This window comes from Papilio xuthus, unplaced genomic scaffold, assembly GCF_000836235.2.
Source record: "Papilio xuthus unplaced genomic scaffold, Pxut_1.1 DF825355.1, whole genome shotgun sequence".
Classification (NCBI taxonomy): Eukaryota; Metazoa; Arthropoda; class Insecta; order Lepidoptera; family Papilionidae; genus Papilio; species Papilio xuthus.
Genome location: NW_013533294.1, coordinates 156,753 through 179,806, shown reverse-complemented (window position 1 = coordinate 179,806; position 23,054 = coordinate 156,753). Strand labels below are relative to the sequence as shown.

The 23,054-nt window shown below is 36.1% G+C and overlaps 1 protein-coding gene across 6 annotated transcripts; it reads left to right on the top strand.

Annotated features, from left to right (window-relative positions):
- The first annotated feature begins 369 nt into the window (after positions 1–369).
- LOC106126020 (uncharacterized) lies at positions 370–23,003 on the top strand. Of its 6 annotated transcripts, XM_013323462.1 has the most exons (17): positions 6,621–6,816; positions 7,328–7,432; positions 14,677–15,248; positions 16,489–16,711; positions 17,101–17,171; positions 17,405–17,511; positions 17,823–17,924; positions 18,592–18,668; positions 19,341–19,435; positions 19,900–19,966; positions 20,344–20,473; positions 21,082–21,241; positions 21,543–21,682; positions 21,936–22,099; positions 22,197–22,264; positions 22,378–22,443; positions 22,573–23,003. In XM_013323462.1, the coding sequence occupies exons 3-17, from the start codon at positions 14,766–14,768 to the stop codon at positions 22,654–22,656; spliced, it is 2,037 nt and encodes a 678-aa protein (XP_013178916.1). In that variant the 5' UTR covers positions 6,621–6,816; positions 7,328–7,432; positions 14,677–14,765; the 3' UTR covers positions 22,657–23,003. The 6 variants fall into 6 exon arrangements, with proteins under 6 accessions (XP_013178922.1, XP_013178916.1, XP_013178919.1 ...); XM_013323468.1 differs by lacking the exons at positions 6,621–6,816; positions 7,328–7,432; positions 14,677–15,248 and adding exons at positions 370–898; positions 1,839–1,897; XM_013323465.1 differs by lacking the exon at positions 7,328–7,432 and having other exon boundaries at positions 14,730–15,248.
- The last annotated feature ends 51 nt before the right edge of the window (positions 23,004–23,054 follow it).

The window sequence follows — 23,054 nt, the reverse complement described above, 5'->3', positions numbered from 1 at the left end:
AACAGTGAAATACAAGACGGACGGAAATCAGATGAAAGTTTACCTGGATAATTAGCTACGTTTAGAAATTACAAAGTAAAATATGAAATAATAAGATAATAGAAAATAAGTAAATAAGTTTTTCATGTTTTTTTATTCAAAAATTTTCACTGCACTGGCAACACTAAACGACTTGAACTTAGATTGCAGTCTATAGGTTAAAAATCTTTTTAACACTTAAAGCGAAACTTGGAAAGCAAATTATACAAACAAGATATTTTTATATAAAATATAAATTACAATTACATAAATTAGAATGTAAATCATATAAGAATTTATAATCTGTAGTCGGTTCTATTTCCGGTCCATCGATTTGACGTTCCATTGTAAACACCGAGTACAATGAACTTTTATAAATTTCTCGGAAAAGATAAGATTTTTGACTAAATCATAAATGAAAAGTATCTTATTTGCTAGACGGCAACAATTTACTATACCTTTGATGTATTTTGTACCCATAATTTACATAAATTTCGACAGTTTTAAATTGGGCGTTAGTTGTCGCAAAAAAGGTTTCCAAATGTAGTAATCTTCATTGTTATTACATAAAATAACTCTATATTAGTTATTTACGCGTGTTTACAATTATCTAGTAATATTTTATGATACACATTTGAAGAAAAGTGTATTTAAAATTAAAAGATCCTAGTGCAATAAATGTGCGAGTGAAATTATTAACTCAGATTTCCAGTGTTTATTTAAATAAGCGATAAATGGGAACTATTTATAATAAATAATAGTGGAAAAGTTAAATAGTTTCATAGTTAAATTATACTGTCGTATGTTATATATGTGTATAGTGCGCAAGTTTATAATACTAAAAAATAAGAAATGGAGCCAAGGAGCGAAGCTAGTTACTGTAAGTATTATTTATCTGTCATTTGTAAATTAAAAAAAAAACATATACAAACTATTTTGTACATCCTCATTACGTTTAAGTAAGTTTAGTTTTTTTTCGTACGACGCGCGAAATTTAAAAATCGAGTTAATTATTTTGGAATTTTCTTATCGTTTTACAGTAGATATAATGTTTAGTCCCAAAAAAAAAATTAAGCGTAAATATGATTTTTGATAATATACAGATATTATAATTTAATAAAACATATTTTAACCTCCCTTATCTTCTTATTTAACCTCTAGATGGAGTGTTTCATACAAGTTTGACATCTTTAGTAAAAAAAAAATCAGGCCCTTACAGAGACCTGGTCCGACCTACCGGGTCAGACAACCTTGTCAGTCTATGATTGAAAGTCTATTTCTAAATGCTATTTTAGATTGATTTAGAACAATACTGAGGAACTTTAACTGAACAAAATGCTAGCCTTTTGCCTAACTTTAGTTCTCCAGATTAGGTATATGCTCATATATGTATGATTACACTAATCTAGAATCTACTGAATAAAATTCTGCACAAACTTAAATATAAAATGAATTATGGAAACCAAAATCACATCGAACATTTAATAACTGAATTCTGAACAACAAAGTATCACTTACATCCCTTTCCACTCTTTAATAGTGCAGAAGAGGGGACACATGAGAAGGAAAAATATCTATAATCTGTGTGTCCCATCCTCTGTCAATTAAAGTTAGGCAATACTGCAATTGTAGATAAGGGCAGTGTTAGCTTTGCTGTTACAGCCTTACCATATTATAATATAAAAGAAATCAAATTTAGATGTACACTTACATCTGAAAATTCAGTCCTAACCAAATATTGCTCGTCCTTTTGTTGTTAGCCAGACTTTATATTAATCACAACCAACTCTTTGTATGTAAAGCTCATTTCTCTTCTCCAGGTGAAAGAGAGATGTGGGATGAGTGGGGAAGTCGCTCCTCTCTCAGTCAACAGGAAGAGGTAATTTGTTTCATTTTTATTTAAAAAACTTCATGAGTATATATGTATATACATATGTATATTGTAAGGGATGGCGGAGGCTCAATACTTAAACATCACACTTTGTTATCTACAGGTTCAGGTTTGATCCTTGCCATTTACTAAAGTATTTTTTTAATTTTATGCAAACAGTTGAAGAATTTTGCTGAAATGTCATTGTCAACATGTCATAACCAGGGCCGGAGTTTGGGTCGGACGCGTGCTACCGCCCAGGACACTTGCTAAAAACGGGCTGCAAAGGTCTGCCAATTACACAGTCTCACATAACCCTGATAAGATTCCAAAAGCATGGAAAAAAACAGGGTGCCGTAAATGTCGTCCACTGCGATAGAAAGGCTTACAACTATTACTGGAGTTTACTACTCAAAGAAAACATCATGCACCCTGCACATATCTGAGAAATTGAAAGATATATATAAAGAGACATATGTAAAGCCAACCGACCCACACTGTGCCAACCTGTAACATAGGATGACATTAAGCCCGTCGTGTAGATCCTATGTAAGAACCGAAGGGAATAAACGTACTCGACAGTACCGCATTTAGGGTAGGGCGTGGTGTGGCAACCGCCCAGGGCGCGGATAAGTGGCGCCTCCGGTAGTCCCTAAGATACCCTATCTTTCAAAAATTTCTTCTAACACCAAAAAGGGGTGCCGCGAAAATTTTACCCAGGGCGCCGAAAATGCGTATACCGGCTCTGGTATAAGCATCGAAGATTACGTCATGATCTCAGTACGTTCAGATTACGTAAGTCCCGCGTCTCGTAGTTTTATTTAATTGACCCGGTTACTTTTTACGATAACGTGGATTTAACTTTCGGATAATTAATATAGGTTAGTCAGTGGTGATACTGACTGTAAGCACATTTTAAATTTAACTATTAACTAGTTTAAACACTTTTATAAAATGTATAATGATTTCGTGAGAGAGGAATAAAATAAATAGTCTAAGTAACGAAACGAACGAGCGTCGGTCGCTCAGGAGTCAAGCACTTGACTTGCAATCTGCAGGTCCTGGGTTCGAACCCCGCCATGTACTAATGTGTCTTTCCATTTCCGAATTACATACGTACATTCATCGTATGTTCTTACGGTGAAGAAAAAGATCGTGATGCAACCTGAACATATCTGAGAAGAAATTCAAAGATATGTGTGAAGTCAACCCGCACTTGACCAGCGTGGTTGACTATGGCCTAATTACCCTTAACTTAGGGTAGGCTCCGAGCCTCTCAGTGGGGACGTATAGGGAGCTGATGATGATGAAGTAACGATAAGTCCAATCATCAGAATTTGCTTTATAACATTGCATACGAATTATGATTTGTTTTATGTATTACATACAACATATGTTATAAGAGTTAGGACAGTCGAATTTCGTGGAAATACTGTTTAAAAACATGCCAAAATTTAACCGAGTTTCAAGATGGCGTAAGGCCAAGTAAGTGAACTTGGCTAATACTAAATAGAGCATTAGGACAATGCGCTATGCAGTTTTATATCAAAAAGCAAGCCAACAAACACTTTTTTAAAATTATACATTATATTCCTACATCTAAAGGACGAGAACCTGGTGTGGCCTTACATTAAATGGGCCCGTACATAGAGTGTGGGACCCTACATAGTATAAGACCCTGTATAGTGTGACACCCTGTATAGAACGAGACCCTGCTTAGGGTGAGACCCTACAAAGAGTGGGGCCTTATAGTAGAATCGTGCATGAGTGTGGTGGGATCCAACATAGAGTCAGGCCCTATATAGATTGGGACCCTACATAGAGTGAGACCTTGCATTGAGTTGGACCCTCTCCATGGGTCTCCCTGTCAAGTATGTCCCTGGAAAGCAAGTCACATATCAGTCCTTTTTTAGTAATTTCAATTTAGATCTCTAATTAAATCCACACTAAGTGTCACCATTAGTGACTTTGAGTGGCAGTTAATGAATTGTGCTTAAATTGGACCAACGGAATAGTTAAATGGAAGTATAGTCCAAACTGGATTAGCGTGAGTCCATGTGACTGCAATATTTTCACTTATAGAAGTTGCAAGTTGACAACCCTAAAGTTAATACACAATACTAAAACTTTTTTAAATGTTGTATAGTTGCTTATTTCATAAAAACTACTAGATTCCTTGAAGTAGACCCTCCCAAGCACGTGCCCTAAATTCACTGTATGTCTCGGCAACTCTGTCCTTCCGACCTCTATGACGAAATACGCCATCTTGTTAAGATGTGGTTAAACGAATTTGTACATTATTGTGTTGAAAATAAAGTCTAGATCGGTATGTTAGATGTCTCCTACTATGGTAATTCGAAAGAATATTTTATATATTCTCATTGTTCTTGTGTTAAACTTAATAAGTAGATTATGTTCTACTTCTAAGACAAATTCCATCGATATCCATGCAGCCGGTAGTAAGATTTTACTGGAAATTTACTTCGAATTTACCGGGAAAATGGAATGTTACAAAAAACTCGAATTAATTTTATGACAATGGTAGGGGACACAGTATATTTATTGTTTTAATAAACCTTGTATATTATGTAGTAACAATGTACAGAGTGTATCATATGTAGATAATATATATTATATTCTTATACACGTTCTTTTATAAATATTTCGTACGGTACAAAAGATATGCAGTGGCATGAAAAAAGGAAATTGTAATTAGTGTCAAGATTCAAATACGCTATTTTTGACATTGCCTAATTTAATTAATAATTCAGTTTAAATAAAAAATTCTATGTTTAAAAAATAAAAATCTTTGTTTGAAAATGTACCCAATAGATGGCGCTTTATATAGCGATATACAGCCATAGTTTTTTGACTTTATAAAATTAAGTTTAAGTTGTTATCTAAGCGCGAAACTTTAACTTTTTAATGTTACTAATATTATAAATGCGAATGTTTAGATGGACGTTTGTTTGAAGGTATCTCCGGAACGGCTGCATGAACTGAAAGTCGAAAAACGGTAGAACATAGTCTGGAATGACACATAGGCTACTATTAATTTAACGCGGATAGAGTCGCGGGCGAGAGCTAGTTTATTTATAACTACGTCGCCTACTTACTAACAATAGTAGTTTAATATTGTCTTTAATTAGTGAGATTTTTTCAAAACCGAATGCTCTTAAGAACCACCACGCCGGTGATTGACGTCGATTGGAAATTAAACCTTATCTGTTGGGAATATGATATAATATTGAATGTTAGTTATATTTAACCTCGTTTTAATGACGAAATTAACCGATTGCATACACGTGCCGGCTTTTATAGAATATCTTCACGATTGTTGCTAGTTCCGGGATAGGCAGAGTTTATTGTAATTTAAAATATTAAGAGTACTACAATTCGATGTGTGTTTATGTATGAATGTGTATGACGACAGAAGAGTTACATTCAAAATAAATTAACTTAATCTATAATTAATAAGAAAATTTATTATTTTAACTTAATTGTTTTAAGTAAAGAATTGTCTGTTAGTAGCCCATGTGTTCTTCCAGACTATGTTCTACATTTATGCCGCTATTCATTGAGATCCGTCGAGCCGTTATGGAGATATCTTTTAACAAACATCGATCCAAACATTCACATTTATAATATTAGTAAGAAGCAAGATTTAATTTTGATAGCTAACTTAAAGTTTTTTCTAGTAATATTATGAATTGACTGTATTTACAATTGAACTGTGGCTTTAATTATAAATTAACGCATGAAATGTTAGAGTACAGTCTGCAGTATAGTTATACGATAGCTATTCGCCTTCTCTGTTTGTTGCAAAGAAAACGAGAGAGATGGCAATATACAGATGAAAAGGCAGTGTAGATTGCTACGAAAGCTTCAATTCGCGACACAAACGAGACAAACCTTTAAGTTAGATATTATTTATTCCATACCAGTTAAAAATTTAGAGTACAGCGCCCAGCCCCTACTATTGTAACAACTCGAATGATACTCGCTGCGTATTCACAAAATTCACCATATGCAAATTATACATTTTGCTCGTAAACTAGTATATTTTCATGTTCAATTCATTACACAATTTTTATTAAATTACCTATTGCAAAGGGAAATAACCGAATAGCTATTTATGAAGTTTTATGTAAGTTCGAGATCGAGTTAATAACAAATGGTACCGGCCGGCATCTCGTAGGTGTACAAATGACATTTCTATAGTGCTGCCAGTATCATAAGGGTAGCTCAGATTTCGGGAAAACTGTAAATAATAGTGATTTTTAAGATAAATTTTGTGTATTTTGTATATCAAGTATTTGTTTTATATAAACCTATATGAAATAATAATCTACAGTTATTTAAGTTATTAACAAATAAGTTGAAGTATTAACAAGCTTAAAACATATTATCTAGTCGTTTGACAACTTTATAATTCTGGGATAGAATAATAGTTATTGCAAGCATTTTATTATTAGAATGTAAATTTCGTTACTTCAGGTCTAGTAGTTTTTGAATTTATTCGGTACATACACAAATGCAATATCTCTTTATAATATTAATTGTGCATAATCGTATGAAGTTTTTCTCACCCTTTAAATACTGCATTGTGTTGTCAAGATATTAACAATCAATTGTCGCTCACACAGTCAGGAAGATGTTAGCATTTAATTAAATTACAGGCTAAATTCCCACGCTGGCAACACTCAGGAAATGCGCCATTCCGCGCCGCGACAGCGTTGCTGCGGCCGTGTTTATGCCCGCGCCGAATACGTTATTTAATAAATAAACAGTGAAAAAATAAAAGCTTTTGTAACTCGTTTGCTTAACCGTTGCAATTATACAGTGATTTAAGCGATACTTGAGTTATTAAATTGTGTTGATTTAACTAATATCAAGCGAAAAGTGATGTTAAATTAGTTTTTGTTGTGGTAATTTAAAAGTTTTGACACCAATTAAGCGGAATTGTACTTTGTTTTTTTATTTTGTTGAATAGTTTATTAAACATCAAAGCTTTTTAAAGCTCTCTTCGTGGCCGGTTTGTGTGATATAAAAAATATAATTCCGTACAGAGATGGGCATATGTTGCTACGCAGTTATATTTGCATCTGGACAAAAGTGATTCTTTAAATAACGTTTTATTTCACAAAAAAGCTCGTTACGTGGCATAAATTATAGCGTAGATTGAATACTTGTATATCAATTAAACTTTTTCTTATAATAGTATATCAAATTAAATTAATATATAACTGTCGTTAAATGATAATTCATTTTACAAATGCAATTAAGTATACAAGCCTATAGAAGGTTGAAACTCGACATTGGAATTGTATAAACCGATCTATTAAATAAAAATCAGCTGTTATAACGGTTAACGGTTAAATAATGTGTTATATTATGCCCATCTCTTATAACGGTATATTTGGTGACCTACTTATGCAGTGCAGTGTGACGTCACAGAATTTGCCGGAATTTCTCTGCCCTTTTCACCCCCAACGATAGCACTTCTCGTTTTCGAGTGTTTGTTTTTTTTAATGCTAGTGAAAGGTAATGTGTGTGAATATTATAATTTAAACGATATTGTTTATGGTTTTTTTTTAATCTTTACGTAATTTGGCGGTAAAAATCTTAAATTTTTCAAGTTGATTTAAAATTGTAATTACAGTTTAGGTTTTTAAATCATTAATAACGTCCATAAATTGGATATTAATTAAATGGAATAATAAAAGAGTTGATTCGAAGAAGAAAATTTAAATAAAGCAATCTAAAAAAACATAAAAGTTTAATAATACATAATTGCATAAAAAATACAGAATTATCAGTTTTAAATGGAAAGTTTTATTTTAATGTAGAGAAAATTATATTTACATTTCTACAAATATAAGAGGATTTATTTATGACAATAAAACTTGGTAACTAACTACTTGACCAATAATCTAATTTCTCTCACCATTAGAAAGTTATTTTTTTATATAACTATGAAAAAATGTTAACATATAAAATCTCTGCAAAACTCGGATGAAAATAAAAATACTTAGACCAAATACATCTTATTTTAACCAAGGAAATGAGTGGAAAGATATGTATTTTGTATTTTGAATAGTCGAAACTCTTATTAATTTTTGAAACTGCACCGAGTTATTCTTTGGAATAGTTCCAATGTGCAAGTTTTATTAGCATTTATAAAACCAGTATGGCTCATTGATTATATTTGTATTGGCATTGTAGTTTGAGTTCGTTTCTGATAAACAAAATTACTTTAGAGAAGCTAACTGTTAAATTCTATTGTCTTTGCACCAGCGGATCGGGATAATATTCTTCCATACATGTCTATCAGCTCCCTAAGTCATATCTTCTTTTAGTCCATGTGCCGTTGCACTTGTAATATAATGTCTCTGGTGGTAGACAGCAACAACATCAGTTGCACAATGGGCCCACTGCAATACCACAACCACTCAGAAGACATGCCTCAAGTGGAAGTTATTCCGACTAGTCTGAGGAATGTGCATTCCGGAGGCCTAATTTTACTCCTTTCCCTTCCCATCTTTTTCTAATAAGTAAATTATGGGTATGGGAAGTAGATCTGATAAAGGAATAGGAAGAGGAAATATCCTATTTCTCAGGCTATTAAAGATACGCAATGCATCTGCAATTGCAGATGTCTATAGCCAGCAGTCGCTTTGCTATTTCGGCGAATACAGGTAGCCTCGTTTGCATGTTTCCCATCTTATGATGTAAAAATATATAATGAGGTATATGTTTTTATACAAGTGTTTTGACAGTGTAAACTCACTGTTATAGGCTATGTCTTATCTCCCAATTATATGTATGAATATTAATGTTTACCATTCAGCCTTCATAGACCTGTCTGGGTTTTAACAATGTATACTGTTAGGATATTTACATCTAACGTTATATCGTAGTCGTATCGTGTCCGTTACAAAGTCGTTTAATACTAGCACTTTTTTCAGATAACATTAGCTACTATTTATAACAATTTTTCGGTTCTGAGCGGCCACTCTGGGTGCTACTGCCTGTTCTAAGTCTATAAGGCCTCAGTCAACACGCCTCCACTGCTCTAAGCGTGCACTTACGAACTATTGTTAGATCCATCGCCATGTTTTCCTAACTACATAAGAAACCTCCATACCTTTATTTGCGACCGAGAAAAATATCGCAGTCCTTAGACCCTCACTTATCCATATTCGACTGTAATAAAATAAAACATAAATAGATCTTACTAATATTATAAATGCGAATGTTTGGATGGATGTATGTTTCGGTTACATTGACCTCGCTGAAATTTGTCATAAATGTTTTATAAATATAACAGCGTACTGGCATGAAATAAAAACTCGTTACCGTTACGTTGTCGTGTAAATTAAATGGTTTATGACGTCATCATACCATACAATGATTGTAATGGCGCATTCTGTATTGCATTCAATGCGTTGACCATTTTAGTGATGTACATATTGATTCCCAAAACAGATTGTCAACTGTTATGATACGGTATCTTCAGTGATATTATAAACTAACTGTCGTCTGTGACTCCGTAAGCGCGGTATTAAAAAAAACTTTATAGTCTATGTGTTCTTCCAGACTATGTTCTACATCTATGACAAATTTCACCTAGATCCTTTTATTCGTTCTGGACATACCTTCTAACAAACATCCATCCATACATCTAAATATTCGCATTTATAATATTAGTAAGATGTTAATAATTGGCGCTAGTAAGTCCATGTCGGCTGCGCTACTGTCTTACTGTACTGGCATAATATAAAACAAGCATTACTCTATTTTTAGGGTTCCGTATTTTATTATTAGTTAAGTAAAATAATATTGTAAAATTCGGGTTATTTATGAAAAAGGAACTTTGACTTTAGAATGTTTTATATTGTTATCTTGCGACATGCATTGTAATCAGTCATTAACTGACAAATTGCCTAGGTAAATTACAAACGGACGACATTAACAATCTGTCTGTGACGTAATCAATATAACGCGTATTGATTCGTTCAAATATAACATATAAGCATTGTTTGTCCGTTTGATAATCGATAAAATGAATACTCGTTGATAATAACGATGTTGGATGGATGGATTCTTTATAAAACATTACCCTACTGTTAGTCGTCCAATGAATACAACAATGGACAGTAATACAACTAAATTCTGATCACATGTTAAGCAGTTGACATCCAATCTGCAGGTCATGTATGAATGTGTTACATTTACATATGTACATTTATCCTATGTTGTTACGGTGAAGGAAAACATCGTGATGCTGCACATATCTGACAAACTCAAACATATGTGTCAAGTCTTGCACTGGGTCAGCATTCACTATCACATACTCTCACTTAGGGTACACTCTGAGACCCATAGAGGGAACCTATTTGTATGTCAACTTAATTGTGGCCTTCTGCAGCCAAATCTTTTATACCACTTCCTTATAAGGAAAGGATGGGTAGGGGAAGTAAGGGGAAACATTCTGTTTCTGTACGTCCCTTGCGTAGATTAAAGGTAGGCAACGCATCTGCAATTGCGTATGTCTATGGGCAACGGTCGTTTCGACATTTCGGCGTATTCAAATGGTTGCTTGCTCTTGACGAGGTGTATCTGGTTTCTTGGTCAGTTTTTATCTAAGGTTAAACGCGAAGTTCTACAAAAGTTAGATTTCAGCTTAAAATCTTACACTTGACCTTTCTCAGTTTGGTCGATACTGCGACTCCCTAATACCTAGATCTAGTGCATACGAATCTAGACCTAACCGCTTAGATCTTAGAAGCGAGTTACTATGAGCTAGTAAAAGTATTTGATATACTAAATTCGACTTTATAACAAGGCACTAAGAATGTTATGAAAGATGGCTTAGAGAAAGTTGCGTCATATGAAATTTTGGTTAGATTCAACACGATTTTGGACTTTATTTTTAAAGGAATAAAGTTGGAATTGGTTTTCTAATACTCCTATGTATGTATAGGGTCTAGAATCTAGATAATACCTAGGCTTTGTGGCTGAATGTCGGAATAATCTTTTGAATGTAACTCCTTTTGATTGCTGTACGCCTGGTAATTCTGGAACCTTTGTTTTTTAAAACCTTGCCGTTTCTTTTAAAATTTTCATAGACTTTTTTTCGTAGACTTATTGTACTTACAAATATATACTTACCGTGGGTTTCTGAGACCACGAAATATTGTTATGTCTTATCACAAGTTAATAATAACAGAGATTTTCTTTAGAAACTCACAGTTAGTTTCTTTACCACGATCACTGGCAATTTTATTTGTATTATTGTAAAATTAAACATTAAAAAAAAAGGTTTTAACAGACAGACGGACGGACAACAAATTGATCCTATAAGGGTTCCGTTATTTTCCTTCCGAGATACGGAACCCTAAATATGTATCTAACAGCGTATTGTTTTTGCGTAAAACATTTGAAAACATACAATCATCAGCTCACTACATGTAACCACCGAGGGGCTCGAAGCCTACCCTAAATTAAGGGTGACTAGGCCATAGAAAACATACAAACCTGAGTTTTATACAAATATTTGGACGTGACGTGTAAGTTAATGTCCAAGATATGAAATATTATTTGAATGAATAGCACAAATGTCAATAAAATTAAGTATCTTATTCGCGTAAATAAACTTGATCTAAAAACTGCAAGATTAGTAGTTTTTTAACAAAAAAATAATATATTCTAAACTCGGACATTCTAATCTGATTGTATGAATGTATGGATGTTTGTTAGAAGGTCAAAAAGGCTGCACAGATCTTGTTGAAATTTGATATAGATTTATAACACAGTCAGGAAGAACACATAGACTACTAATTAAGTTTTTTTTATTGGTACTGCGTCGACTTGCAATCTGCAGGTCTTGAGTTCGAATCCCGCCATGTACCAATGTGTTTTTCTATTTCCGATTTACATATGTACATTTATCTGACGTTCTTACGGTGAAGGAAAACATCGTGATGCAACCTGCACATATCTGAGAAGAAATTCAAAGATATGTGTGAAGTCAACCCGCACTTGGCCAGCGTGGTTGAGTATGGCCTAATCACCCTTAATTTAGGGTAGGCTCCGAGCCCGTCGGTGGGGACGTATAGTGAGCTGATGATGATGATTGATGCTGCGTAACATTTTCGTTAGCATAAATCTAATAGTAAATTAAAAAAAAAAACATGTATTAACAACATTAAAGATTTGTCGATGTTTCTGAACCCTACCAATGGTCATTAAGAGTCCTCTGCCGTGGTACAAGTGTAACGGGGGAGGGGAGGGGGGTTGAGGTAAAGTAATTACAAAAAATAACACGGCAATTAAAATCGAGGCTGTTCGTGTGGCCGGTACTGTAGGCGTTACTTTGCCACTCTCCTTTGATGTTAGCTCTAATAGACTAATGTGACTATGATGAAGCAGGATTTTTTTTATTATTAAAATATCTGTTTCCGTGCGGCTTCATCAGTATGAAAATCAATTAATTTTTCTTAACAAGAAAAACTTTGTTTTGTTTTTTTTATATTATGAAGAAACTGTCATTTGCAAATGTCAAAATTCAAATGACGAAAGCATTCGCCGTTGGCTGAGAATTACCGTATCCATGGCAACCATTCATCTTTGCTGTTATTGGTCCCTTTTGGTACCTATTGGAACTTTTGTCCCTTTCTCCCAAAGTTTAATAACGTGAAAATAAAGCATGTTATAAGGCTTTTTAATCATGACGCAGTTGCGGCGATCGCATGCGAAAAGATTTAACTATGAATAAAATTGGGACACAAATTAGGACAGATGGTAATTGGTGACCCTAATAAATTAGTAAAGTGGTAACTGATTGTATAAAAACTCGTGAAGGTCGTAAAGGTGTTAATTTACATTACCTAATGGATTGCTTGATAGACTTATAGGGTGAACATATATTACTAGTATTCAGAACAAGACTACAGTAGTAATTAGCACTTAATAATGTCACTAGCTGTCAAAAATAATGAGTAGTCTATGTGTTCTTCTACACTATGTTTTACATCTATTCCTTTCAGCGAGATTCATGCAGCCGTTCTGGAGATACTTTCTAACAAACATCCATCCATCCATTTGCATTTATAATATTAGTAAGATAAATTAATAATGTCGTCAAGCGTTAGTTTGTTCATAATTATTAAAAATAATAGAGAAGTAAATATAATTATAAAAAATCCTAAAATGATGCCATAAAATTAAAAAAAAAATTGTGACTAAGATTTTACGATATGTTCAATGTAAAGAAAATTTAGCACAGATTTTATTAATTAACATTATATTAATATCTCCAATTATTTACAACATCTAAATAATAATTCCTTGTGTCGAATATTTTCGAGACTTGTCCATTCTTTAGTAATAATCCTTGTCACCCTATAGAGTCAGCTGGGGCCTAATGGCTGCAGCCTTGCGGCTAACGAGACGTCTGACTCGTCTGGAACTTAGAGTTCCTAACAGTTTCAGAATTTTCCCTGAAAATGGATCGTCGATATAATGTCTGGTTTACATCATTCCAGTACAGTAGGACAGTAGCACTCAAAATAAACGCTTGCATAATGTAAACACTAATTGGCGACAATAGATACGGGCCATGTCAGTCAGCGCACCTGACTTACTTCTTTAAATTTTATTATTGACGTGTTTAGCTTTGCAATTATTGAAAAAATATTTTGTATTAAAAGCTGTTGTCATCAGTTATTTTTAATAAATAGTTGACGATAGTATTTTTACCAATACATGTTTAATATAGTCAAACCTGGAGTAGCGAGAGTTCAAAGAACTACGATGTTTTTCTAGCTTATAGAAGAATCTCTCTAACACGAATTTCTCGCTTATAGAGGTCGTCCTTCAGGAACCTAGAATAAGTCTTGCTTATAAGGGTTCCCTAATCCTGATCAACTCACTGTGTTGCATATATTTTAAGAATGCTTAATAAAATAGTTTTTTTTTCTTATAATAAAACGGTTCTCTAGATTTTACACGTAACCAATAAGTACGACGGGTCAATAAAAATGCTATATAAAAGTAAACGCGCAAGAGGCGATCACGTAGGTATCGTCGCAAACAAGACACCCCTTGGGGGTGGGGGGTGCGACCCCCTCCGCGCATACAAGGTCAAGGTCAAACCCCCCCAGCGCTCGATTGGTCGCGATTTGCGAAAGTCGTAAGATATAAAAGAGTGTAGTTTGATCACGAAATGTTTGTCTACCCTCTTTTATTATATAGGCGCGTGTAACAACGTTTCATAATTAAATAGTATTTGAATTATAGTAAATCTTGAATGTTGAATTTTGGCCTGTCTATATATTTAAAACTCTATATTATACGTAGACTAATGAATATATAGACGTGCATTGTCTCTTTTGCTTCTATTAAAAATTAATGTATAGACAGAATATATAAATATTCTGTCTATAGACTTATAACTCTTCATTCGATAATGTAGAGTTATAAACTTTTAGACACGTTATCGCTCTCATTTCTAAATTGTACCACGCAATCATTATGATTGGCACGTGCAACCCCGTCGGCAAGTTTCAGGGGGTGGGTAATAGTGGTAGGGGGTGGGGGGTTGTCTTACGACACCATTCACGAGTTAATTATAGAAGCATTTTTGTTATGATTCTGTTATGTTTGGAAATTAACTTTGTGTTTCGTTGACCTTGAACTACTTAAGTTTAAAACGTAATTGTTTTAACATCAATGAATCGTTTTTATTATTTTGTTAAACACCTTAATTTAATTTAAAATTATAGTTTGGCAAATACATAAATAACAACATTAAATTATAATATTCACACTAAACTAGAAAAAAAAATGTGCAAAAAATAACCGAAAATCCAAGATGGCGGGTACTAGAACACAATCCAGTGAGCCGCCGCGCTCCACCGCGTACTACTACGCAGATCTAGAACGAATCAAGAAGAAGAACGAAGAAATCAACCATCCCATAGAAGAGAGTGATTATGTGGAGACAACAGAAGTTGTTAACGATGAACCTGTGGCTGAAGTACCACCATTACGTGACAGAAGATACCAAGACAGGAAAATGGAAGAGAGGAAACTGGAAGAGACATATTCAACAGCTGGTACATTTCCTATGCCAGAACCTAAGGAAAAGGAACCACTTCTAGCTGAATTGGAAGTAGTCGGTCGACTTCCTTTAACTCAACTGGATTCATCCTCTGGAGTGAGAAGGAGTAGGAGTTGGTACTTATGTTGTCCTAATGTTGGAGACGAGGAGATTTCGAGGGAGTCTTCTTGGAGATATTCTAGTTTGCGTCCTGTTACAGCTCCCCCTATAGCCGGACAGAATGGCTTGCATTTGGTACGTTTTTGATTGCGTTTCAGTACTGATAAATTTGGCTAACATTTTTTTTTTACTTATTACGAACTTTAAATCGGTTAAGTTTAATTGGGTTTAACGTTGGATTTTGAGACTGAAATCTCTGTATAAAACATATCTTTGACAAAATAGAGATATCAATATGTTTTAATCTGAGATATTTTGTCTCAGAAACCCACGGTTAAGTTAATTAAAATTATTTTGGATAATTCTATTGTTTATTACTAAGATTTTTATAATTCCATGCAGACGATGTCGCGGGTAGCGCTAGTATCAAAACATAGACAAATCTCAACCTCTTTGAAACATAACAATATTTTGTTGACGCGCATGTAAGTTTGTTTTTTATACGTTGTCTAACATGTTTCGGCAATGAAAACTCTACGACACATGTCAGTTTGTCATGTTGGTTGTATCGACAGAAATAGATTATATGTGTCTGTCGACACTAGTCACATGTCTGTTTAGTAAGAGATTTTATTATATAACAAGGAGACTTTGGATGCTCGATTTTTTATCTATGACAATTTACGACTGAAATAATACGCTAATACTTAGGGTGATTTAAATTCGTAGTTAGAAACTGATTTTCCGTGTGTTTTTGATATTAAAATCTTCTTATAAAACATCCCTGTCTTTCATATTTGTTTTAAATTTGGGTCTCAAAAGTCCGCGGTTCGTGATCTGAACAATTCTTATTTTAAAATAACAATACAGGGTGTTCATTTTAATAGTAATTATTTGTGGTATTGATTATTGTTAGACAATAGGAAACGGCCACAAACCTCTACAATAATTGTAGGTATACAGGGTGTTTACTATGGCTTCCAATAAACGTATACAACACAGTACACTGGCGGTGAAAAACACGACGACCACTGACCGAAGAGGTGTCAAGCCGTAGTTTACTATGCCACCGGTATATTGTTAAAAGTCGCTCGTTTGTAAATTACCTACATTTCAAATTTTACTTCTCACTTAATATTATAAATGTGAATGTTTGGATGGATGGATGATTATTAGAATAATTTCAAAACAGCTGCGTAGATCTTGATGAAATTTGACATAGATGTAGAACATAGTCTGGATGAACACATAGTCATACTAATTAAGTTAAATTCCGGGCGTACGCAGTCACGGGCGACCGCTAGTAATATAATGATAGCGTTGTATGGAAGTAACAAGTAGATGAATCGCTATAACATGTCTATATTACTTCCAGATAGCAACACAAAGCAGTGGTGCAGACGACATAATAACTCTGCGCAACGAAAGAGATGCACTCGCCCGAGCCCTCGCGGCGGAGAAGCAACGTGCGGCAAATGAAGCCAGAGCTCATGATGCGAGGCTCGCGGAGCTGCACGGAGTCATAGCAGAGCTAGTGAGACGCCGGGCTCAGGATAAGTGCGCGAGGGCAATACCAGAAGAAGAGCAAGAGGTGTCAGGTGTGTGATTACCTTTATTACTGTGGGTTTCTGAGATCGTAATCCTCTATAACATATTGGTAACTCTGTTGTCAAATGTGATAGGGATGATGATAAGTTTTTTAAAGAGATTTTCGTATCAAAAACTAAACTATAGGTTGGTTATTGCAACAGAATTTATGGACCCCTTTGATGCTGTTGTAACCGGTGTGGAATGATTTTTTTTTTATTTAAAAGATGGCATATGACCAAACAGTCATCTGGTTTTGCCAGAATAAGCTGTCAGTAGACATCGGCAATTGCAGATGCGTTGCCTACATTTAATCGACGGAGGAGTCACCCGTCCCCTTCCCAATCTCATAAGAAAATGGAAAGGGTAGAGGATTAAAATGAGTCCTTTATATTTTCAGATGAATGTGAGTCGACGACACAACCAGCTGGTGAACTGGATAACGACGCTGACAGATCACGCACAGATCAAGTAAGTGATGTTCACAGGAACGCTATTTTGAACTAAATAAATTTAAGCTTCCATCTGTAAAAATCATGATTCTTCCATATAATTTTCTACCCCCACTTTCAACCCTTTACAACCCTTTTTTCGTGTTAAAACTAGTTTATGTCCTTCCTAAGGTTCTAGGCTATCTATGTACCAAATTTCATTTAAATTGTTTTAGTAGTTTTTGCGTTAGACATTTTTGTTGGACATTCCAGAACGATACATCATCACTAAGTCCTGCCGAACTTGGCAGTCCGCGGCAGGAGCAGGAACAGGAGCAGGAGTTGGACACAGACAGCAGCACGCAGGAGTTACCTGCCAGGTGAGATATATAGAGGTATGTTAAAACATCACAGATTTGTGCAGTCTCGTTTGCAACAAGGCAAATGTCGAAACACACAAAGAAGACTTTAGGACGCGTAAATTTTCGACTTGCTCCGCCATCTTGGAAATTGCAGCGACTTCAGCGATGGTATAAATGTCGGCGACGCAAGTTGTACGAAACTTTACATTGCTACGTAAATCGCAACAAAACTCGTAGAGTTTCGAATTTACGTTGCCTTCTACGACACATAAGCTATTTATTTATGTATAATAAGTACATATGTGTGTATTGTCGCGTATATTCTTTAGGTCAGAGCAGCAGCACGCAGAGAGCGCCCCTCCCACAGACACTGGAGACCCCAGTGTCAACTACTCTGAGCGGGACTCAGAGATTTGTCTCACCACTGCTAGGTATACCTATGTTCAAACTCCAATAGTCTAGTAATTAAGAATACGGATTACATCTTATAGTCGTGAGTTCAAAGCTTAAACTAATCTTAGCATAAACTTACATCTAATTGTTGTTTTTTTAGGCCGAAAACTCTGTATAAAACATATCTTCATCCCTGTCAAACCCTCAAATCTGAAATAGGGAAGCGTTGCCCATATACATACGCAATTGCATATGCCTTGCTTTTAATCAATGGAGGAGATGCACGGAAAGAGAATATTTTCCCTTCTCATGCACTTCCACTTCCCATCCTTTACTTATAGCAAATAGGATGGGAAGGGAAAGAGGACTAAATATGTTTTAAATGGAGATTTAGGTCTCGGAAACACTACATTAATTAGCAATAGTTATGTGAAATATTAAAAAAAAAATATTCCGTTTCTATACAAAATGGACATCAAGTTATAATATTTTATAGTGAAAATGAAGGCATTATTTGTACCCCGTCCTAAGCGGTATTTACAAACAGTTCAAAACAGTAAAAAGCGTACATCTTCCTTAAAGTCCAGCAACTCATCTGAGGTTCCCCTGGCGTTGCGTTATGGGCGTCAGATCAAATAATATTAGGCGATTCGTTTGCCCCCTTCTCCTATATATAATAAAAAATATGTATGTTTGTATGTACAGATGTTGTCAGTTCGCTCGAGGAGCACATTTGTCAGAGAGTTGTCATGTACCTGACGGTCTGCTGCCGCCATCACCAGGTACATTTATCTTATGTTATGAACTAGCTGTCGCCCGCGACTCCGTCCGCGTGGATATATAAAAGAACTAAATTAGTGTAGCCTATGTGTTCTTTCAGACAATGTTCTATACGTATGCCAAATTTAATCGAGATCCGTTCAGCCGTTCTAGAGATATCTTCAAACACCCATCCATCCATCCACATCACATCCATGTAAACAATCGCATTTATAATATTAGTAAGTTAAATATAATAAAAAGCAGCTCTTCAATGCATAAATTACCTCTAAGCTACCTCCTCACCAATTTTCAGGCATATCGGTAAAGCCGTTCTTGAGTTATAAATAGTGTAACTAACACCACTTTCTTTTATATATATAGATGCCAATGCTTAGATGTATGTTTGTCAGAAGGTATCTCCAGAACGGAATTACACGAACGGATTCGCGGGCAATAGCTTGTAGTTCATATTTTTCTTAACCGACTGACAAAAATGTCAGTTTTTTTTATTTTTTAGTTTATGACCTCTTGTTGTCTAAAATACTGAACCGATTTTGAAGATTGCGGTGTCATTTGATTGTTATACATCCCGAGAGTGTCATAGAGTGTCATTCAGTCGAGTTATTGACTTTATTAAATCAAAAATTAGTAATAACTTTTCACTTTTATATCATAAAGTAAATATTTCCTAGGTCGATGTGAATCTCGACAAGCTAAGCTCGCCTCCCGGGTTCGGTTGCGTCGCGCCACTGACTCTGACTCCACCAACCAGCTCAGTAACGACGAGGTAACATACACTCACATACAAACTATCATACAACATTTCTCACCATTATTTTGACAAACAGGTATCGAGCGACTGTCTTTGATGATGATACATTGGAAAGGTCGGAGATTTCTGCTGTGTGACATATATGATATTTCATTAACTAAGTCGGCGACTATAATCGCCAGATATCGAAGACTTATGATGCCTTGTGTGCTAGCAGTGAAAAATGCGTTGCCGACTAAAATCCTTCGGTTTCGAAGTATCGAAGATTTAAGTTGCCTTCGGATAGAAGGGATCTATTTTGGTTGGCGAATGAAACCGAGTATCGAGTACTTGCGATTCCTTGTGTATTAGGGTTGAAAAATACATTGTTCACTAGAATCGTCGGATATAGTGTTTATTTGGTTGGCGACTAAAATCGCCGAGTATCGAAGATTTAAATAGCCTTGTGCAGTTGTGAGCTAACATGCAAGATGTTTCAGAGTGGTGTAGTTGGCGGAGAGTCGCGTCTCCCGGGCGCGCTGCTGCCTTGCGAAGATATTTACCACGGTACTTCAACATTTCCATACATATACACCATACAAATCTGAACAAACATTAACATTATTGACATTTTGAATGTGATTTAAAGTTGACGGTCCAAAATTTTCAAAAAATTACGACGACCTTGAACATTTATAATATTTCTTGTACTATTCCAATTAAAATCTAGACTAGCTAGGATATAGTTTACGATAATAGTTGAATTTCAGGATTCTATCGGAAACCCATACCTTTAACCATTAGACTATTGACACTTCAAATCCAAAATTTGAAATATATTGCCTTCTCTCTCACTGTTAAATAAAAAAGCGAGATACAAATATCATTAGTAGAGAGGTTGTGCGACAGAGATAGAGTTATGTGAGTGTGTATGCGTGTGACAGAGGAGGCGAGTGTTGCGGGTGAGGTGGGTGCGGTGGGGGCGGCGGCGTGGCGCGCGCGATGTCTGCGGCTGCAGGCTGACTGCCGCGTACTCGACTGTGCACTCGCACGAGCACTCGACACCGCGCACAGGTACCGACACACGACACACATCCTCCTCTTTGTTAAGTGCTCGTCGTAGTTACTCCATCACTATCATTAGTTACACTTTCCACCGCTAATAATAACTATCAGCGCAAAAATAGCGAAAAATAAATATAAACAAAATGTTACATCTTACAGCCTGTCCACCTCTTTCAGTGACGGAGATGTGTTGTATTTCTTTTGTGCCGCCCTCTCGTTCTTTTAACATAGTCAAGGTCAGGGACCTGGGGCGCGGGATATTCTTTTTTTTTAAATATTAGCAGATTTTTAGTAAATTTACTAATATTTCTTTAACCATTTCAACTAAGCTCTAGACTTGTGCTAGGATATGTTTTACGATAATAGTCGAATGTCAGGATTCGAACCCTCGACCTTGTGATCGGAAATCCGTACCCTTAACTATTAGGCTATTGACGCTCTTTATTTATAAAATTTAAAAAAACAATTTAAAACTTAGACTTATATATCACATTCGTTTTTAAAACTTAATTTGCTATAATATAATATAAAATCAATTATAATATTATAATTTATATATCTATATACAGTTTAAAAACATTAAAAATACTAAATTTAGTATGTAACATCTGTGTCAGGTTGTCGTGCGCGTGCGCAGCTCAGGAGTCCTCCATGGTGGCGCTCTGCAGCGCGCTCAGAGCTGCTGACCGCGCCCTCGAGACATACGACGTGCTCCTCGCCCTCGCCGAAACACAACCTCCCCACCCTCACCCCCACCCCCACCCCACTCGGCACGAGGTATCTACACAACCACACCCCCCACCCCCCACACCACATGTACTACCAAATGAACAAGCAGTCACTTGAGTGCGCTCAAATTTCAAAGCGACCGCTGCCCATAAAATAATCCACAAAAAAGGGAACAGAAATATTTCCCCTTCCTAGCCGTCCTCTCCTCCGACGACCAACTTTTGCATGCTTTCTTCATGAGAAAAGAATCTTAGATCCCTTGATTTTTATAATAAAAATGATCTTGATTGCCGATTTATATTTTACTTCAAATTCAGATCTGAATGTGTGTATGTGTGTGTGAGAGCAGAGGGAGGCTGCGGAGACAGTGGCGCGCAGACTGCTCGCGCGGCTGGAGGCGGCGCCAGCACTCGGCGAGCCTCTCCTCTCGCCCGGACCCTGGCTCTCCCCGCACCACCACCACCATCATCACCATCACCTCCACACACCGTCAGTATACCTACACCACTTCACTAGTACTCTATGACTTTCAGTAGGATCCATGCAGCACTTCCAGATATATATTCTACAGACAAAAATCTTTTTATTTCTGTCATTATCTTTAACATTATAAAGATATCAATATATTTTAAACAAGAGTCTGAGTCTCAGAAACCTACATTAAATGTCAACTTTACTTAATAAAGAAGAAAAGACAGATATAGAAGACGAGAGAAGGAAATATAGCATGTATTGTGTTTAGTAGTGATGAAGAGGGCGAGGGGGAGGATGTGGGCGGGGCGAGCGCGGGGGCGTGGTCAGCGGAGCAGGAGGCGCGGCTGCGGCAACACGCGGCGCGACTCAAGACTGACACTGTGGCGCTGCGAGCTCTCCCCACACCGCCACAACTCTTCACATATCATACCGGTACTATACACAAACATATCTCTGTTGATGACATCACTATGACACTCTTTGGAAGTGTGCCAATAGAGTGACACCACATTTGTCATAATGTGTGCAGATGACGAGGAGGGGTTATCAAAGTCAGGTGTCAGTATGGCGGAGATGGAAGCAGCTGTCATGATGCAGGTAACACTATTAAATAAAGATATCCTTTCTCTGTGCGTCTCCTACTCTGTCGCTTCAAGGAACGGAACACATCTACAACTGTATATAGAATTAATGTCTCATTGTGTGTGCAGGAGCTGCTGTCGGTGCAGGAGACGCGCGCGGCGGAGCGTGCGGCCGCGCTGCGCACCGACACCACGGTATGCTCTCACACATTCTACTATTTTCTACCGACTCCTACCACTGCAGCAAATTATACTGCTTTCTGCTAACTGTAATGAAGTTCTAAAGAAGTTATTGTCAGAGCTAAGTAAAGTCTGAACTTCCAGCAGAGTGGTTCGTGTCGCAGCAGGAGAAGAAAGGAGAGAGAGAGACACTGGCTCGACACGCGCGCTTCCGAGACAGATCTCTGAACATATAGGAAGGGGAGGGGACACGTACCGTGCACTGTGTCCTCTCCCCTGCGCTGAAGTAACGCATGCGGTTCTCCTGATGTTGCTGACTTATTCATTAAGAAACAATTCAGTCAAATAGATGATTTGAGATGTAAATGATAGTTGGAGATGACGTCATATGTACAAGTGTAGTATATAACGTGCTATGTAAATGTGCGCGCGTCTCGCTCAGCTGGGGGCGGGGCATCGCATGGGGGCGTGGTCACTACGTACTCGAAGTAAACTCACACCTTTTAATTTTTATTAAAATACTGTTAGTTTATGAAAATATTTATAATACTTGTTAATGTTTTCTTGTATATAAAATAGTTCGACCTGTAATTGTATCTACAAAAAATATTAATTTAAAAATCTAT

What these genes read in the sequence shown, in the direction of transcription:
- LOC106126020 (XM_013323465.1), top strand. Translation starts at nt 14,766, where the DNA reads ATGGCGGGTACTAGAACACAATCCAGTGAGCCGCCGCGCTCCACCGCG. An exon ending in AGAAGAGCAAGAGGTGTCAG is followed by an intron (nt 16,712 to 17,100) that starts GTGTGTGATTAC and finishes TTATATTTTCAG; the next exon opens with ATGAATGTGAGTCGACGACA. An exon ending in ACAGATCACGCACAGATCAA is followed by an intron (nt 17,172 to 17,404) that starts GTAAGTGATGTT and finishes TGGACATTCCAG; the next exon opens with AACGATACATCATCACTAAG.